This window comes from Bombina bombina, chromosome 2, assembly GCF_027579735.1.
Source record: "Bombina bombina isolate aBomBom1 chromosome 2, aBomBom1.pri, whole genome shotgun sequence".
Classification (NCBI taxonomy): Eukaryota; Metazoa; Chordata; class Amphibia; order Anura; family Bombinatoridae; genus Bombina; species Bombina bombina.
Genome location: NC_069500.1, coordinates 310,769,163 through 310,789,458, shown reverse-complemented (window position 1 = coordinate 310,789,458; position 20,296 = coordinate 310,769,163). Strand labels below are relative to the sequence as shown.

The following is a 20,296-nucleotide window of genomic DNA, read 5'->3' as shown; positions in this document are numbered from 1 at the left end:
ATATATCTTTTCCATATTTTATGGTAAATCTTTCTAGTTACCGGTTTTCTGGCTTGAACCAGACTATCTATCACGGAATCTGAAAACCTACGCTTTGATAGAATCAAGCGTTCAATCTCCAAGCCGTCAGCTGGAGGGAGACCAGATTTGGATGTTCGAATGGACCCTGAACAAGAAGGTCCTGTCTGAAAGGTAGCTTCCATGGTGGAACCGATGACATATTCACCAGGTCTGCATACCAAGTCCTGCGTGGCGACGCAGGAGCTATCAAGATCACCGAGGCCCTCTCCTGTTTGATCCTGGCTACCAGCCTGGGAATGAGAGGAAACGGTGTAAACACATAAGCTAGGTTGAAGGTCCAAGGCGCTACTAGTGCATCCAATAGAGTCGCCTTGGGATCCCTGGATCTGGACCCGTAGCAAGGAACCTTGAAGTTCTGACGAGACGCCATCAGATCCATATCTGGAATGCCCCATAGTTGCGTCAACTGGGCAAAGATCTCCGGGTGGAGTTCCCACTCCCCCGGATGGAATGTCTGACGACTCAAATAATCCGCTTCCCAGTTTTCCACACCTGGAATGTAGATCGCAGATAGGTGGCAGGAGTGATTCTCCGCCCATTGTATTATTTTGGTCACTTCTTTCATCGCCAGGGAACTCCTTGTTCCCCCCTGATGATTGAGATACGCAACAGTCATGTTGTCTGATTGGAATCTTATGAATCTGGCCTTTGCTAGCTGAGGCCAAGCCCTGAGAGCATTGAATATCGCTCTTAGTTCCAGAATGTTTATCGGGAGAAGAGACTCTTCCCGAGACCACAGTCCCTGAGCTTTCAGGGATTCCCAGACCGCGCCCCAGCCCACTAGGCTGGCGTCGGTCGTGACGATGACCCACTCTGGACTGCGGAAGCTCATTCCCTGGGATAGGTGATCCTGGGTTAGCCACCAACGGAGTGAGTCTCTGGTCTTCTGATCTACTTGAATCACTGGAGACAAGTCTGTATAGTCCCCATTCCACTGTTTCAGCATGCACAGTTGTAATGGTCTTAGATGAATTCGCGCAAAAGGAACTATGTCCATTGCTGCAACCATCAATCCTACTACTTCCATGCACTGAGCTACGGAAGGACGAGGAATAGAATGAAGAACTTGACAAGCGTTTAGAAGTTTTGACTTTCTGACTTCTGTCAAGAAAATCCTCATTTCTAAGGAATCTATTATTGTTCCCAAGAAAGGAACTCTTGTCGACGGAGACAGGGAACTTTTTTCTATGTTCACCTTCCATCCGTGAGATCTGAGAAAGGCCAGAACGATGTCTGAGTGAGCCTTTGCCTTTGAAAGAGACGTCGCTTGTACTAGAATGTCGTCCAAGTACGGTACTACTGCAATGCCCCTTGGTCTTTGAACCGCTAGAAGGGATCCGAGTACCTTTGTGAAAATCCTTGGAGCAGTGGCTAACCCGAATGGGAGGGCCACAAACTGGTAATGTTTGTCCAGAAAGGCGAACCTTAGGAACTGATGATGTTCTTTGTGGATAGGGATATGTAGATACGCATCCTTTAGATCCACGGTAGTCATAAATTGACCTTCCTGAATTGTGGGTAGAATCGTTCGAATGGTTTCCATCTTCAACGATGGTACTCTGAGAAATTTGTTTAGGATCTTTAAATCCAGGATTGGTCTGAAAGTTCCCTCTTTTTTTGGGAACTACAAACAGATTTGAGTAAAATCCCATTGCTTGTTCCGCCGTTGGAACTGGGTGTATCACTCCCATCTTTAACAGGTCTTTTAAACAATGTAAGAATGCCTGTCTCTTTATTTGGTTTGAGGATAAGTGAGACATGTGGAACCTTCCCCTTGGGGGTAGTTCCTTGAATTCCAGAAGATAACCCTGAGAAACTATTTCTAGCGTCCAGGGATCCTGAACATCTCTTGCCCAAGCCTGAGCAAAGAGAGAGAGAGTCTGCCCCCCACTAGATCCGGTCCTGGATCGGGGGCTACTCCTTCATGCTGTTTTGTTAGCAGCGACAGGCTTCTTGGCCTGCTTACCCTTGTTCCAGCCTTGCATCGGTTTCCAGGCTGGTTTGGTCTGTGAGGTATTACCCTCTTGCTTAGAGGATGCAGAATTAGAGCCCTGTCCGTTCCTGAAATTACGAAAGGAACGAAAATTAGACTTATTCTTGGCTTTGAAAGGCCTATCTTGTGGGAGGGCGTGGCCCTTTCCCCCAGTGATGTCTGAGATAATCTCTTTCAATTCTGGCACAATTATCACATAATTTAGAAGGGGGAGACACTGACTTTCATACATATAGAACATAGCTTATCTGAAGGCACAGACATGTTAAACAGGCTTAAACTTGTCAGTAAAACACAAAAAACGTTTTAAAACAAAACCGTTACTGTCTCTTTAAATTTTAAACAGAGCACACTTTATTACTGAATATGTGAAAAAATATGAAGGAATTGTTCAAAATTTACCAAAATTTCACCACAGTGTCTTAAAGCATTAAAAGTATTGCACACTACGGGGTCGATCCGATAAAAATCGTCGCCCGCAAAAGCCAGCGACGCCAATATTTGCGCGGGTTTGGTATCACATATACGGCGTAACCTAGAAGTTACGCGCGTATATTTCTGCCGTCGCCCGTAATTTTTTGGGCTATAGGCAGGTATATCAAACCAGCGCAGTTTGGTATCCAATATGCAGCGTAAGGACTTACGTGGCGAAAATGGAGAAAACTTGTTTAATTTAGAATAGGGCAGGGAATTTTTTTTATTTTGGGGGTTTATTATTTTATTAGGGGGCTTAGAATAGGTGTAATTAGCTTAAAAATCTTGTAATCTTTTTTTATTTTTTGTAATTTAGTGTTTGTTTTTTTTTGTAATTTAGTTTAGTTAATTTAATTGTATTTTTAGATAGATGTTTGTAGTTTATTTAATTTATTGTGTAGGTGTATTTGTAACTTAGGTTAGGATTTATTTTACAGGTAATTGGGTAATTATTTTAACTAGGTAGATATTAAATAGTTAATAACTATTTAATAGCTATTATACCTACTTAAAATAATTAACAATTTACCTGTAAAATAAATATTAACCCTAACATAGCTACAATGCAATTATTAATTATATTGTAGCTATCTTAGGGTTTATTTTAAAGGTAAGTATTTAGATTTAAATAGGAATATTTTAGTTTATAAATGAATTAGATTAATTTAATATAAATTTAGTTAGGGGTGTTAGGGTTAGATAGAGTTAATATAGTTAATATAAATACTATAGTAACTATATTAACCCTAATATAATTAGGGTTAATATAGTTAATATATATAATGTAATACCTATATTAACTATAATATACTTAGGGTTAATATAGATAATATAGCTGGCGGCGGGGTAGGTAGATTAAATTAGGGGTTAATCATTTTAATAGAGATGGCGGTGTAAGGGGCTTACATTAGGGGTTAATAATTTTAATATAGATGGCGGCGGTGTTAGGGGCTCACTTTAGGGGGTTATAGATATAATATAGCTGGCGGCGGGGTACGGGAGCGACGGTTTAGGGGTTAATAGCTTTTTTATTGTTAGGATAGTGAGGGGGGATAGCGGATAGAGGGTTAGACGTGTCGGGCTTTGTTAGGGAGGCGTGTTAGACTTGTCGGGCTATGTTAGGGAGGCGTTTTAGACAGTGCGGGTGTTTTAGACTTTAGTCAGGTTTTATAGGCGCCGGCAGTTTCTAACGTGCCGCAAGTCACTGGCGACGCCAGAAATTTGTACTTGCGCAGATTTCTGGACATCGCTGGTTTGTCAGACTTACGGCACGTTAGCATCTGACGGCGACTTATATAGGATAGCTCGAGTTGCGAGCTGAAACTGCGGGCGACGCCGGTTCCCTTGCTTGCGCCGCAAACTGCGATCTATATCGGATCGCGCCCCAATTTTCAGAGCTTTAACCCTTAAACGAAACCGGAGCCGGTTACAGTTTTAACCCCTCTACAGTCCAAGCTACAGCCTTTGCTGCGACTCTACCAAGCCCAGAGGGGAATACGATACCAAATGACGCCTTCTAGGAACTTTTCCAACTATTTTGAGGTCCTCACACATGCATCTGCATGTCTTGCTCTCAAAAACAACTGCGCAGTAATGGCGCGAAAATGTGGCTCAGCCTACAACTGGGAAGGCCCTTCCTGACTGGAAAAGGTGTCTAACATAGTGCCTGACGTTAAAAAACGTTCCCCAAGTTTATAAATGTGAAATACCAGCATAAACATGTATAAAATGCCCAAATAAAGCAATCGATTTTGCCCATTAAAGTGTCTACCAGTTTTATAGCCCATATTAAGCCCTTTATTCTGCTTGAGACTAAGAAAATGGCTTACCGGTCCCCATGAGGGGAAATGACAGCCTTCCAGCATTACACAGTCTTGTTAGAAATATGGCTAGTCATACCTTAAGCAGAAAAGTCTGCTAACTGTTTCCCCCAACTGAAGTTACTTCATCTCAACAGTCCTATGTGGAAACAGCAAAGGATTTTAGTTACTGTCTGATAAAATCATCTTCCACTCACAAACAGAATTCTTCATCTCTTTCTGTTTCGGAGTAAATAGTAAATACCAGCACTATTTTAAAATAACAAACTCTTGATAGTAGAATAAAAAACTACAACTAAACACCACATACTCTTAACCATCTCCGTGGAGATGTTGCCTGTGCAACGGCAAAGAGAATGACTGGGGTGGGCGGAGCCTAGGAGGGACTATATGGCCAGCTTTGCTGGGACTCTTTGCCATTTCCTGTTGGGGAAGAGATATTCCCACAAGTAAGGATGACGCCGTGGACCGGACACACCAATGTTGGAGAAATCAAATATCTAAACTCGCTTGCCCCTTCTGTTCAGATATGCCACTATTTCTTTTAAAATACCCTTGGGCTGCTTATATTAACATCATTAAAGGGACAGTTCACTGTAAAATTGTTTTTCCCTGAATGTGTTTCCCTTGACTTGCAATACCAGCTGCAGGGAATAAAATGTATGAGAAAGTGCTCATGTATGCTTCTTTTTGCAAAGTAAATAGCTGGATTTGTTCTTTGAAACCACAGCCCATAAAAAACAGAATTTATGTTTACCTGATAAATTACTTTCTCCAACGGTGTGTCCGGTCCACGGCGTCATCCTTACTTGTGGGATATTCTCTTCCCCAACAGGAAATGGCAAAGAGCCCAGCAAAGCTGGTCACATGATCCCTCCTAGGCTCCGCCTACCCCAGTCATTCAACCGACGTTAAGGAGGAATATTTGCATAGGAGAAACCATATGATACCGTGGTGACTGAAGTTAAAGAAAATAAATTATCAGACCTGATTAAAAAACCAGGGCGGGCCGTGGACCGGACACACCGTTGGAGAAAGTAATTTATCAGGTAAACATAAATTCTGTTTTCTCCAACATAGGTGTGTCCGGTCCACGGCGTCATCCTTACTTGTGGGAACCAATACCAAAGCTTTAGGACACGGATGAAGGGAGGGAGCAAATCAGGTCACCTAAATGGAAGGCACCACGGCTTGCAAAACCTTTCTCCCAAAAACAGCCTCAGAAGAAGCAAAAGTATCAAACTTGTAAAATTTGGTAAAAGTGTGCAGTGAAGACCAAGTCGCTGCCCTACATATCTGATCAACAGAAGCCTCGTTCTTGAAGGCCCATGTGGAAGCCACAGCCCTAGTGGAATGAGCTGTGATTCTTTCAGGAGGCTGCCGTCCGGCAGTCTCGTAAGCCAATCTGATGATGCTTTTAATCCAAAAAGAGAGAGAGGTAGAAGTTGCTTTTTGACCTCTCCTTTTACCAGAATAAACAACAAACAAGGAAGATGTTTGTCTAAAATCCTTTGTAGCATCTAAATAGAATTTTAGAGCGCGAACAACATCCAAATTGTGCAACAAACGTTCCTTCTTCGAAACTGGTTTCGGACACAAAGAAGGCACGACTATCTCCTGGTTAATGTTTTTGTTAGAAACAACTTTTGGAAGAAAACCAGGTTTAGTACGTAAAACCACCTTATCTGCATGGAACACCAGATAAGGAGGAGAACACTGCAGAGCAGATAATTCTGAAACTCTTCTAGCAGAAGAAATTGCAACCAAAAACAAAACTTTCCAAGATAATAACTTAATATCAACGGAATGTAAGGGTTCAAACGGAACCCCCTGAAGAACTGAAAGAACTAAGTTGAGACTCCAAGGAGGAGTCATAGGTTTGTAAACAGGCTTGATTCTAACCAGAGCCTGAACAAAGGCTTGAACATCTGGCACAGCTGCCAGCTTTTTGTGGAGTAACACAGACAAGGCAGAAATCTGTCCCTTCAAGGAACTTGCAGATAATCCTTTCTCCAATCCTTCTTGAAGAAAGGATAGAATCTTAGGAATCTTTACCTTGTCCCAAGGGAATCCTTTAGATTCACACCAACAGATATATTTTTTCCATATTTTGTGGTAAATTTTTCTAGTTACAGGCTTTCTGGCCTGAACAAGAGTATCAATAACAGAATCTGAGAACCCTCGTTTTGATAAGATCAAGCGTTCTATCTCCAAGCAGTCAGCTGGAGTGAGACCAGATTCGGATGTTCGAACGGACCTTGAACAAGAAGGTCTCGTCTCAAAGGTAGCTTCCATGGTGGAGCCGATGACATATTCACCAGATCTGCATACCAAGTCCTGCGTGGCCACGCAGGAGCTATCAAGATCACCGACGCCCTCTCCTGATGGATCCTGGCTACCAGCCTGGGGATGAGAGGAAACGGCGGGAATACATAAGCTAGTTTGAAGGTCCAAGGTGCTACTAGTGCATCTACTAGAGTCGCCTTGGGATCCCTGGATCTGGACCCGTAGCAAGGAACCTTGAAGTTCTGACGAGAGGCCATCAGATCCATGTCTGGAATGCCCCACAGTTGAGTAATTTGGGCAAAGATTTCCGGATGGAGTTCCCACTCCCCCGGATGTAATGTCTGACGACTCAGAAAATCCGCTTCCCAATTTTCCACTCCTGGGATGTGGATTGCAGACAGGTGGCAGGAGTGAGTCGCCGCCCATTGAATGATTTTGGTCACTTCTTCCATCGCCAGGGAACTCCTTGTTCCCCCCTGATGGTTGATGTACGCAACAGTCGTCATGTTGTCTGATTGAAACCGTATGAACTTGGCCTTTGCTAGCTGAGGCCAAGCCTTGAGAGCATTGAATATCGCTCTCAGTTCCAGAATATTTATCGGTAGAAGAGATTCTTCCCGAGACCAAAGACCCTGAGCTTTCAGGGATCCCCAGACCGCGCCCCAGCCCATCAGACTGGCGTCGGTCGTGACAATGACCCACTCTGGTCTGCGGAAGGTCATCCCTTGTGACAGGTTGTCCAGGGACAGCCACCAACGGAGTGAGCCTCTGGTCCTCTGATTTACTTGTATCTTCGGAGACAAGTCTGTATAGTCCCCATTCCACTGACTGAGCATGCACAGTTGTAATGGTCTTAGATGAATGCGCGCAAAAGGAACTATGTCCATTGCCGCTACCATCAAACCTATTACTTCCATGCACTGCGCTATGGAAGGAAGAGGAACGGAATGAAGTGTTTGACAAGAGTTTAGAAGTTTTGTTTTTCTGGCCTCTGTCAGAAAAATCCTCATTTCTAAGGAGTCTATTATTGTTCCCAGGAAGGGAACCCTTGTCGACGGAGATAGAGAACTCTTTTCCACGTTCACTTTCCATCCGTGAGATCTGAGAAAGGCCAGGACTATGTCCGTGTGAGCCTTTGCTTGAGGAAGGGACGACGCTTGAATCAGAATGTCGTCCAAGTAAGGTACTACTGCAATGCCCCTTGGTCTTAGCACCGCTAGAAGGGACCCTAGTACCTTTGTGAAAATCCTTGGAGCAGTGGCTAATCCGAAAGGAAGCGCCACAAACTGGTAATGCTTGTCCAGGAATGCGAACCTTAGGAACCGATGATGTTCCTTGTGGATAGGAATATGTAGATACGCATCCTTTAAATCCACCGTGGTCATGAATTGACCTTCCTGGATGGAAGGAAGAATTGTTCGAATGGTTTCCATTTTGAACGATGGAACCTTGAGAAACTTGTTTAAGATCTTGAGATCTTGGTCTGAACGTTCCCTCTTTTTTGGGAACTATGAACAGATTGGAGTAGAACCCCATCCCTTGTTCTCCTAATGGAACAGGATGAATCACTCCCATTTTTAACAGGTCTTCTACACAATGTAAGAATGCCTGTCTTTTAATGTGGTCTGAAGACAATTGAGACCTGTGGAACCTCCCCCTTGGGGGAAGCCCCTTGAATTCCAGAAGATAACCTTGGGAGACTATTTCTAGTGCCCAAGGATCCAGAACATCTCTTGCCCAAGCCTGAGCGAAGAGAGAGAGTCTGCCCCCCACCAGATCCGGTCCCGGATCGGTGGCCAACATTTCATGCTGTCTTGGTAGCAGTGGCAGGTTTCTTGGCCTGCTTTCCCTTGTTCCAGCCTTGCATTGGTCTCCAGGCTGGCTTGGCTTGAGAAGTATTACCCTCTTGCTTAGAGGACGTAGCACTTGGGGCTGGTCCGTTTCTACGAAAGGGACGAAAATTAGGTTTATTTTTGGCCTTGAAAGACCTATCCTGAGGAAGGGCGTGGCCCTTACCCCCAGTGATATCAGAGATAATCTCTTTCAAGTCAGGGCCAAACAGCGTTTTCCCCTTGAAAGGAATGTTAAGGAGTTTGTTCTTGGAAGACGCATCAGCTGACCAAGATTTCAACCAAAGCGCTCTGCGCGCCACAATAGCAAACCCAGAATTCTTCGCCGCTAACCTAGCCAATTGCAAAGTGGCGTCTAGGGTGAAAGAATTAGCCAATTTGAGAGCACGGATTCTGTCCATAATCTCCTCATAAGGAGGAGAATCACTATCGATCGCCTTTACTAGCTCATCGAACCAGAAACACGCGGCTGTAGTGACAGGGACAATGCATGAAATTGGTTGTAGAAGGTAACCTTGCTGAACAAACATCTTTTTAAGCAAACCTTCTAATTTTTTATCCATAGGATCTTTGAAAGCACAACTATCTTCTATGGGTATAGTGGTGCGTTTGTTTAAAGTAGAAACCGCTCCCTCGACCTTGGGGACTGTCTGCCATAAGTCCTTTCTGGGGTCGACCATAGGAAACAATTTTTTAAATATGGGGGGAGGGACGAAAGGTATACCGGGCCTTTCCCATTCTTTATTTACAATGTCCGCCACCCGCTTGGGTATAGGAAAAGCTTCTGGGAGCCCCGGGACCTCTAGGAACTTGTCCATTTTACATAGTTTCTCTGGGATGATCAAATTCTCACAATCATCCAGAGTGGATAATACCTCCTTAAGCAGAGCGCGGAGATGTTCCAACTTAAATTTAAATGTAATCACATCAGGTTCAGCTTGTTGAGAAATTTTCCCTGAATCTGAAATTTCTCCCTCAGACAAAACCTCCCTGGCCCCCTCAGACTGGTGTAGGGGCATTTCAGAACCATTATCATCAGCGTCCTCATGCTCTTCAGTATCTAAAACAGAGCAGTCGCGCTTACGCTGATAAGTGGGCATTTTGGCTAAAATGTTTTTGATAGAATTATCCATTACAGCCGTTAATTGTTGCATAGTAAGGAGTATTGGCGCGCTAGATGTACTAGGGGCCTCCTGAGTGGGCAAGACTCGTGTAGACGAAGGAGGGAATGATGCAGTACCATGCTTACTCCCCTCACTTGAGGAATCATCTTGGGCATCATTTTCAGTGTCACATAAATCACATTTATTTAAATGAGAAGGAACCTTGGCTTCCCCACATTCAGAACACAGTCTATCTGGTAGTTCAGACATGTTAAACAGGCATAAACTTGATAACAAAGTACAAAAAACGTTTTAAAATAAAACCGTTACTGTCACTTTAAATTTTAAACTGAACACACTTTATTACTGCAATTGCGAAAAAGTATGAAGGAATTGTTCAAAATTCACCAAAATTTCACCACAGTGTCTTAAAGCCTTAAAAGTGTTGCACACCAAATTTGGAAGCTTTAACCCTTAAAATAACGGAACCGGAGCCGTTTTTAACTTTAACCCCTTTACAGTCCCTGGTATCTGCTTTGCTGAGACCCAACCAAGCCCAAAGGGGAATACGATACCAAATGACGCCTTCAGAAAGTCTTTTCTATGTATCAGAGCTCCTCACACATGCGACTGCATGTCATGCTTCTCAAAAACAAGTGCGCAATACCGGCGCGAAAATGAGGCTCTGCCTATGATTAGGGAAAGCCCCTAAAGAATAAGGTGTCTAAAACAGTGCCTGCCGATATTTTACAAAAATACCCAGATTAAATGATTCCTCAAGGCTAAATATGTGTAATATATGAATCGATTTAGCCCAGAAAATGTCTACAGTCTTAATAAGCCCTTGTGAAGCCCTTATTTACTATCTGAATAAAAATGGCTTACCGGATCCCATAGGGAAAATGACAGCTTCCAGCATTACATCGTCTTGTTAGAATGTGTCATACCTCAAGCAGCAAAAGACTGCTCACTGTTCCCCCAACTGAAGTTAATTCCTCTCAACAGTCCTGTGTGGAACAGCCATGGATTTTAGTAACGGTTGCTAAAATCATTTTCCTCTTACAAACAGAAATCTTCATCTCTTTTCTGTTTCAGAGTAAATAGTACATACCAGCACTATTTTAAAATAACAAACTCTTGATTGAATAATAAAAACTACAGTTAAACACTAAAAAACTCTAAGCCATCTCCGTGGAGATGTTGCCTGTACAACGGCAAAGAGAATGACTGGGGTAGGCGGAGCCTAGGAGGGATCATGTGACCAGCTTTGCTGGGCTCTTTGCCATTTCCTGTTGGGGAAGAGAATATCCCACAAGTAAGGATGACGCCGTGGACCGGACACACCTATGTTGGAGAAATAGGCTAAATTTTAGGCAGATCATTACAAGTTATCTGATCACTCAAATGCTTCTCTTTCTTATCTCTGTCTCATACTTAGAAAGAACAATTGAAAATTAATATTCCACGTCCCACTGTGAGTGTAATTTCTTCTGCTGGCTGTCTTTACAGTTTCTTAATAGCATATACCTAGGTATGTAAACTTTCAGTATATGTAGGGATACTACAGGCTAAGTCAGCTATTTCCGGCATGTAAAATGGATCATTGAGAACAAATTAGAGAGAACATTTTTGGGTTAAATGTCCTTTAAAATATAAATAAACATGTTACATTTCTCTTATTTGTAAATAAAACAAACATGAAAGTGATGCATTAATAATACATTACCTCAAACATTTGGGTGAATCTTAAGAACATTCATAGTCTAATAATAATTAAATAATAATTGCTTTTTTCATTTTAAAAATAAAACAAATTACACACACTTACCAGGCTTCTTGTAGGTAACATATATATACAATCCGATAACTATAACATAGGTTAAAAGTGCCGCCCACCAGTTAATCACAAACATGACTCCACAGCAAAGAAGGGCACCCAGAAGCGAAACCCACATATTGTAGTATTTGAAGGATGGACGCCAACCTACAGAATGAAAATTGTCTTAATCAACAGCCAAGCAATATAAAACAAGTTGTGGTAACTATTGATACCTTAAACATGTGTGTGATGAAAATGTTCCCTCTGAACCTTTTGTACATTTACAATAAACACATCTTTAAAGTGAGAAATGTGAGCATAAAAAGGTTCATTAATACAATCAAGCACTACACTTACCAGGAGACTTGGCAAGAGATGCATGGAACACAGAGAAGTTTATTAATGCATAGGAAGCCAGGAAAAAGTTGGAGATGATGGGAGCAATCACATTTAGTTCAGCTAAAGAAAAAGAAATATATTTGTGCAGATTAGAGTAAAGTTTCCTTTTGCAAAGTAAATTAAACTACATTTACACATTCAATCTATTTTAATTAAAATACATTTTCAGAGTCAATCTATTTTCTTGTATAAAACAATCCTATTTGATAAATTGATGGGGGAGAAAAAATACCCTATTGCATTTTAAGATTAAATGTATCTTTCATCAGCTCTAAAAAAAATTAAGATGAAAAAAATGACCATTCAAAAATTGACCAGCCTACAACCTATTAAAATTATTTTTAAAATGTCAACATGTTTAAGTGAAACGCGTCTGTAAAACAAATAATACAGTTTACAGCCCTTTCTCAGTAAACTATAAAAATCAAATGTTCAAATGACTTATTTCAAAAGACCTACCGATTAGAATGAATCCCAAAGCAATCCCAAATGTAAGCAAATAGCCACGAAGTGGTTCATTGTTTTTCCCATATCCTTTAGCAAACAGCCCAAGACCGGGATAAATGTTGTCCTTGCACAAGGCCTAAGAGGAAATAAAACTAATTTAGCTACAGCAGATGGAAGAGTAAATTGTCAAACCGCAAAATCTGCTACAGCATTCTAACATTACAAAATAACACCATTACAATATCCACATTTTATTTATGAAAAATTGGCAGCATTATTCTGATGATGGATGAAATTTTAATAATTTACACAGGTACAGTATATACAATGCTTGTAATGCAGTACAAAGACATGAAACCCAAAACTTTTCTTTCATGATTCAAAGAGAATGCAACCTTAAACAACTTTCTAATTTACTTCTTACTCTTGTTATCTTTTGTTTAAAAGCAGAGATGTAAGCTCAGGAGTGTGCATGTGTCTGGAGCAACATATGGCAGCAGTTTTGCAAGAATGTTAACCATTTGCAAGAGCACTAGATGGCAGCACTATTTCCTATCATGTAGTGATCAAGACACCTACCTAGATATTCCTTCAACAAAGAATACCATGGGAACAAAGCAAATTTGATAAAAAAGTACATTGGAAACTTTTTAAAAATTGTATGCTCTGTCTGAATCACAAAAGAAAAAATGTGTGTTTCATAATCCCTTTAAAGGGATGGTAACTTCACCCAATCTTATTTACAGTTCTATGAAGCCACAAATCAAACCACAATTGAAAACACAATCATTTAACATTTCTTTATACCATTTTGGTCACCCTCTGGCTCCCTCTCTGTAGCTGCAGTTTTTCTAACATCTGAGCAAAGCAGGCAGTACAGCCAACAGAAAACATATCGCCCGCACATTGCATCTCAATAGTAGCATGCCATTGGCCGCTTTATGCAGTGCGGGTGCTCCAAATTAAAGGGACATTATACACTAGATTTTTCTTTGCATAAATGTTTTGTAGATGATCCATTTATATAGCCCATCTGGGAGTGTTTTTGTAAAAATGTATAGTTTTGCTTATTTTTAAATAACATTGTGCTGATTTTCAGGCTCCTAACCAAGGCCGAAAGTTTTAGATATATACTGATGTATACAGATTTCATATGCAGGGAGGGAGGGACGTTTTGCCATCAGCCCTTTTCAGTGGGTGTCCCAGGCTTATTTCATTAACAGTGTTAAAATGGGAGCTTCCAACTAAGTTTTAAAAAGGTTTTATACTGAATTTTTAGATCAGTATCTGTGCATATTCTTCTTTATAGTAGAGTCTATTACATGTAGTTAAATGAAAATTGGTGTATGCAGCACAACCAAGTGACTAGACAGCAACTCTGATGTGTTTGTTTTGTTTTTTTTAAACCACAGCAGCAGACAGAAGCACTGAAGAGTAAAGCAGAGGCTGTTTTGGGGGGACAAAATAAAGGGAAGCATTGCGTTTAGAAAATGGAGTCTCTAACAAGGCCTATCTTAAAATAAAATGTTTCAATTCACGTCTATTAACAAATGTAGCCTTTTTTCATAATATCCATTTTTTTTTTAACTTAAAGGGCCACTGTAAGTAAATATTTTCTATGCCTGTTACTAACTAACTACCCCAAATACGCTTTTTATCAATAGCATTTCATTAACATATCTCTACTGTATATCAGAATTCTTGTCTGCAAATTTAATTGTTTTCCAAACCCACTCCCTGGGTATCCTTTGCTCTGTACCAATCCGTTTACAATACCTAGGTTTCAAAATGGTGCTTTAAACACAAAGTTATTGGTTTAAGTATTTTGAACATGCAGTGCTGAAAATAGTGGGCAGGATAACGTGACATCATCGGCGAATAAAAGATATAACTTTTAGAACGTTATGAAACTTCGTTTTGGAGAAAATATAGGTCAGTAGGTTTTAATTAATGTTTATTAACTTTAATATGTTAGTTGTTTAGCTTAAAAATTATAACAGAAAGTAATCCTTTAAGGGACACTAAACACTTCATGAACTTCCCTCAAAATGTGTGTGCCGCCATATTGGAACTTAGGTTTCACTGCATGTATCTGAACGAGAGTTGCTGCACATGTGCAAACACCTCCGCATTGGAATGCATTGAAAGACAGAATTCAATATGGCGGCATTCATGACTAGAGGGAGGCAGGGATTAACCTCAATACTATGCTTATAAAAAGAGTTTAATGTCCCTTTAACAGTTCGGGAGATGGCATGTATCTTGATCACTAGATATACAACATTGTTTCAAATATTTCTGTTGTCATATAATGCTCAAGAGGAGCATTCTGCTGAGCTTACCTCAATATGCTCTTATGGAAAAGTGATCAACAAACGATAACAAGTGAATGAAAAAAACATAATTTATGCTTACCTGATAAATTTATTTCTCTTGTGGTGTATCCAGTCCACGGATCATCCATTACTTGTGGGATATTCTCCTTCCCAACAGGAAGCTGCAAGAGGATCACCCACAGCAGAGCTGCTATATAGCTCCTCCCCTAACTGCCATATCCAGTCATTCGACCGAAACAAACAGAGAAAGGAGAAACCATAGGGTGCAGTGGTGACTGTAGTTTAAATTAAAATTTACACCTGCCTTAAAAAGACAGGGAGGGCCGTGGACTGGATACACCACAAGAGAAATAAATTTATCAGGTAAGCATAAATTATGTTTTCTCTTGTAAGGTGTATCCAGTCCACGGATCATCCATTACTTGTGGGATACCAATACCAAAGCTAAAGTACACGGATGAAGGGAGGGACAAGGCAGGCTTAGATGGAAGGAACCTGCCTGTAAAACCTTTCTCCCAAAAATAGCCTCCGAAGAAGCAAAAGTATCAAATTTGTAAAATTTTGAAAAGGTATGAAGCGAAGACCAAGTCGCCGCCTTGCAAATCTGTTCAACAGAAACCTCATTTTTAAAGGCCCAGGTGGAAGCCACAGCTCTAGTAGAATGAGCTGTAATCCTTTCAGGGGGCTGCTGTCCAGCAGTCTCATAGGCTAAGCGTATTACGCTCCGAAGCCAAAAAGAAAGAGAGGTTGCCGAAGCTTTTTGACCTCTCCTCTGTCCAGAGTAAACAACAAACAGTGTAGATGTTTGGCGAAAATCTTTAGTAGCTTGTAAGTAAAACTTTAAAGCACGGACCACGTCCAGATTATGTAAAAGGCGTTCCTTCTTTGAAGAAGGATTAGGACACAATGATGGAACAACAATCTCTTGATTGATATTCTTGTTAGAAACTACCATAGGTAAAAACCCAGGTTTTGTACGCAGAACTACTTTATCTGAATGGAAAATCAGATAAGGAGAATCACATTGTAAGGCAGATAACTCAGAGACTCTCCGAGCCGAGGAAATAGCCATCAAAAACAGAACTTTCCAAGATAAAAGTTTGATATCAATGGAATGAAGAACTTTAAGAACCAAGTTTAAGCTCCATGGGGGAGCAACAGGTTTAAACACAGGCTTAATTCTAACCAAAGCCTGACAAAAAGCTTGAACGTCTGGAACTTCTGCCAGACGCTTGTGCAAAAGAATAGACAGAGCAGAAATCTGTCCCTTTAAAGAACTAGCTGATAATCCTTTTTCCAAACCCTCTTGGAGAAAGGACAATATCCTAGGAATCCTAACCTTACTCCATGAGTAATTCTTGGATTCACACCAATAAAGGTATTTACGCCATATCTTATGGTAGATTTTCCTGTTGACAGGCTTTCGTGCCTGTATAAGGGTATCAATGACTGACTCGGAGAAGCCACGCTTTGATAAAATCAAGCGTTCAATCTCCATGCAGTCAGTCTCAGAGAAATTAGATTCGGATGATTGAAAGGACCTTGTAGTAGAAGGTCTTGTCTCAGAGGCAGGGTCCATGGTGGAAAGGATGACATGTACACTAGGTCTGCATACCAGGTCCTGCGTGGCCATGCAGGCGCTATCAAGATCACCGATGCTATCTCCTGTTTGATTTTGGCAATCAGTCGAGGAAACGGTGGAAACACATAAGCCAGGTTGAAGAACCAAGGCGCTGCTAAAGCATCTATCAGTGCCGCTTCTGGGTCCCTGGACCTGGATCCGTAACAAGGAAGCTTGGCGTTCTGGCGAGACGCCATGAGATCCAGTTCTGGTTTGCCCCAACGATGAACCAATTGAGCAAACACCTCCGGATGGAGTTCCCACTCCCCCGGATGAAAAGTCTGACGACTTAGAAAATCCGCCTCCCAGTTCTCTACACCTGGGATATGGATTGCTGATAGGTGGCAAGAGTGAGTCTCTGCCCAGCGAAATATCTTGGAGACTTCTAACATCGCTAGGGAACTCCTGGTTCCCCCTTGATAGTTGATGTAAGCCACAGTCGTGATGTTGTCCGACTGAAATCTGATGAACCTCAGGGTTGCTAACTGAGGCCAAGTTAGAAGAGCATTGAATATTGCTCTTTACTCCAGAATATTTATTGGGAGGAGTTTCTCCTCCTGAGTCCACGATCCTTGAGCCTTCAGGGAATTCCAGACTGCACCCCAACCTAGAAGGCTGGCATCTGTTGTTACAATTGTCCAATCTGGCCTGCGAAAGGTCATACCTTTGGACAGATGGACCCGAGATAGCCACCAGAGAAGAGAATCTCTGGTCTCTTGATCCAGATTTAGCAGAGGGGACAAATCTGTGTAATCCCCATTCCACTGACTGAGCATGCATAGTTGCAGCGGTCCGAGATGTAGGCGCGCAAATGGCACTATGTCCATCGCCGCTACCATCAAGCCGATTACTTCCATACACTGAGCCACCGAAGGGCGCGGAATAGAATGAAGAACACGGCAAGATTTTAAAAGCTTTGATAACCTGGATTCTGTCAGGTAAATCTTAATTTTTACAGAATCTATCAGAGTCCCTAGGAAAGAGACTCTTGTGAGTGGGGATAGAGAACTCTTTTCCTCGTTCACCTTCCACCCATGTGACCTGAGAAATGCCAGAACTATGTCCGTATGTGACTTGGCAATCTGAAAGCTTGATGCCTGTATCAGGATGTCGTCCAGATAAGGGGCCACTGATATACCTTGCGGTCTTAGGACCGCCAGAAGCGATCCCAGAACCTTTGTAAAGATTCTTGGAGCTGTAGCTAACCCGAAGGGAAGAGCCACAAATTGGTAATGCCTGTCCAGAAAGGCAAACCTTAGGAACCAATGATGATCTTTGTGAATCGGTATGTGAAGGTAAGCATCCTTCAAATCCACTGTGGTCATGTATTGACCCTCCTGGATCATAGGTAGGATGGTCCGAATAGTTTCCATTTTGAACGATGGAACTCTGAGGAATTTGTTTAAGATCTTTAGATCCAAAATGGGTCTGAAGGTTCCCTCTTTTTTGGGAACCACAAACAGATTTGAATAAAAACCCTGTCCCTGTTCTGACCGTGGAACTGGACAGATCACTCCCATAACTAGGAGGTCTTGCACACAGCGTAAGAATGCCTCTTTCTTTATCTGGTTTACAGATAATCTCGAAAGGTAAAATCTCCCTTGAGGAGGGGAAGCTTTGAAGTCCAGAAGATATCCCTGAGATATGATTTCCAACGCCCAGGGATCCTGAACATCTCTTGCCCACGCCTGGGCGAAGAGAGAAAGTCTGCCCCCTACTAGATCCGTTACCGGATAGGGGGCCGTTCCTTCATGCTGTCTTAGAGGCAGCAGCAGGCTTTCTGGCCTGCTTGCCTTTGTTCCAGGACTGGTTAGGTTTCCAGCCCGGCTTGGATTGAGCAAAAGTTCCCTCTTGTCTTGTAGCAGAGGAAGTTGATGCTGCACCTGCCTTGAAGTTTCGAAAGGCATGAAAATTAGACTGTTTGGCCTTTGATTTGTCCCTGTCTTGAGGAAGGGTATGACCCTTACCTCCAGTAATGTCAGCAATAATTTCCTTCAAACCAGGCCCGAATAGGGTCTGCCCCTTAAAGGGAATGTTAAGCAATTTAGGCTTTGAAGTCACGTCAGCTGACCAAGATTTAAGCCATAGCGCCCTACGCGCCTGGATGGCGAATCCAGAATTCTTAGCCGTTAGTTTAGTCAAATGAACAATGGCGTCAGAAACAAAAGAATTAGCTAGCTTAAGTGTTCTAAGCTTGTCAAGTATTTCAGTCAATGGAGTAGCTGTCTGAAAGGCCTCTTCCAGAGACTCAAACCAGAACGCCGCAGCAGCAGTGACAGGCGCAATGCATGCAAGGGGCTGCAGGATAAAACCTTGTTGAATAAACATTTTCTTAAGGTAACCTAATTTTTTTATCCATTGGATCTGAAAAAGCACAACTGTCCTCGACAGGGATAGTGGTACGCTTTGCTAAAGTAGAAACTGCTCCCTCCACCTTAGGGACCGTCTGCCATAAGTCCCGTGTGGTGGCGTCTATTGGAAACATTTTTCTAAAAATAGGAGGGGGGGGAAACGGCACACCGGGTCTATCCCACTCCTTATTAATGATTTCTGTAAACCTTTTAGGTATTGGAAAAACATCATTACACACCGGCACTGCATAGTATTTATCCAGTATACAAAATTTCTCTGGTACTGCAATTGTGTCACAGTCATTCAGAGCAGCTAACACCTCCCCAAGCAATACACGGAGGTTCTCAAGTTTAAATTTAAAAGTAGAAATATCTGAATCAGGTTTCCCCGAATCAGAAATGTCACCCATAGACTGAAGCTCTCCTTCCTCAGCTTCTGCATATTGTGACGCAGTATCAGACATGGGCCTTAAGGCATCTGCGCGCTCTGTACTACGTCTAACCCCAGAGCTATCGCGCTTTCCTCTGAATTCAGGCAGTCTGGCTAATACCGCTGACAGGGTATTATCCATGATTGCCACCATGTCCTGCAAAGTAATCGCTATGGGCGTCTTTGATGTACTTGGCGTTATTTTAGCGTGAGTCCCTTGAGCGGGAGTCAAAGGGTCTGACACGTGGGGAGAGTTAGTCGGCATAACTTCCCCCTCGCCAGAATCCTCTGGTGATAAATTTTTTAAAGATAAAAGCTGATCTTTATTGTTTAAAGTGAAATCAATACATTTAGTATACATTCTCATATGGGGTTCCACCATGGCTTTTAAACATAATGAACAAGGAGTTTCCTCTATGTCAGACATGTTTATACAGACTAGCAATGAGACTAGCAAGCTTGGAAAACACTTTACATCAAGTTAAACAAGCAATATAAAAAAACGTTACTGTGCCTTTAAGGGAAACAAATTTTGCTAAAATTTGAAATAACAGTGAAAAAAGGCAGTTAAACTAACAAAATGTTTACAGTGTATGTAACAAGTTAGCAGAGCATTGCACCCACTTGCAAATGGATGATTAACCCCTTAATACAAAAAACGGATTAACAAATTGAAAAAAAACGTTTTTTTAAACAGTCACAACAACTGCCACAGCTCCACTGTGGCTTTACCTTCCTCAATATATGACTTTTGAAGCCTTTTGAGCCCTTCAGAGATGTCCTAAAGCATGCAGGGGACTGCTGAGGGAAGCTGAATGTCTCTGTCTGTAATTTTAACTGCACAAAAAAGCACTAAAATAGGCCCCTCCCACTCATATTACAACAGTGGAAAGCCTCAGGAAACTGTTTCTAGGCAAAAATCAAGCCAGCCATGTGGAAAAAACTATGCCCCAATATGTTTTATCACCAAAGCATATATAAAAACGATTAAACATGCCAGCAAACGTTTTATATTGCACATTAATCAGAGTATATACCTCTGATAGAAAGCCTGATACTAGTCGCTATTAAATCACTGTATTTAGGCTTAACTTACATTAATCCGGTATCAGCAGCTTTTTTCTAGCAAATTCCATCCCTAGAAAAACTTAAACTGCACATACCTTATTGCAGGATAACCTGCACGCCATTCTCCCTCTGAAGTTACCTCACTCCTCAGACATATGTGAGAACAGCAGTGGATCTTAGTTACTTCTGCTAAGATCATAGAAAAACGCAGGCAGATT

At 41.8% G+C, this 20,296-nt stretch overlaps 1 protein-coding gene across 2 annotated transcripts in view; it reads right to left on the bottom strand.

Annotated features, from left to right (window-relative positions):
* The window catches only part of SLC12A2 (solute carrier family 12 member 2), a 368,917-nt gene that overhangs the window by 135,547 nt on the left and 213,074 nt on the right, over positions 1-20,296 (bottom strand). For both annotated transcript variants that reach the window (XM_053701642.1, XM_053701641.1), the window contains 3 exons: positions 12,285-12,408; positions 11,784-11,885; positions 11,436-11,591 (listed from right to left, as the gene is read on the bottom strand). In XM_053701642.1, coding sequence (XP_053557617.1) covers positions 11,436-11,591; positions 11,784-11,885; positions 12,285-12,408 — 382 coding nt within the window. The remainder of the gene's footprint in view (positions 1-11,435; positions 11,592-11,783; positions 11,886-12,284; positions 12,409-20,296) is intronic.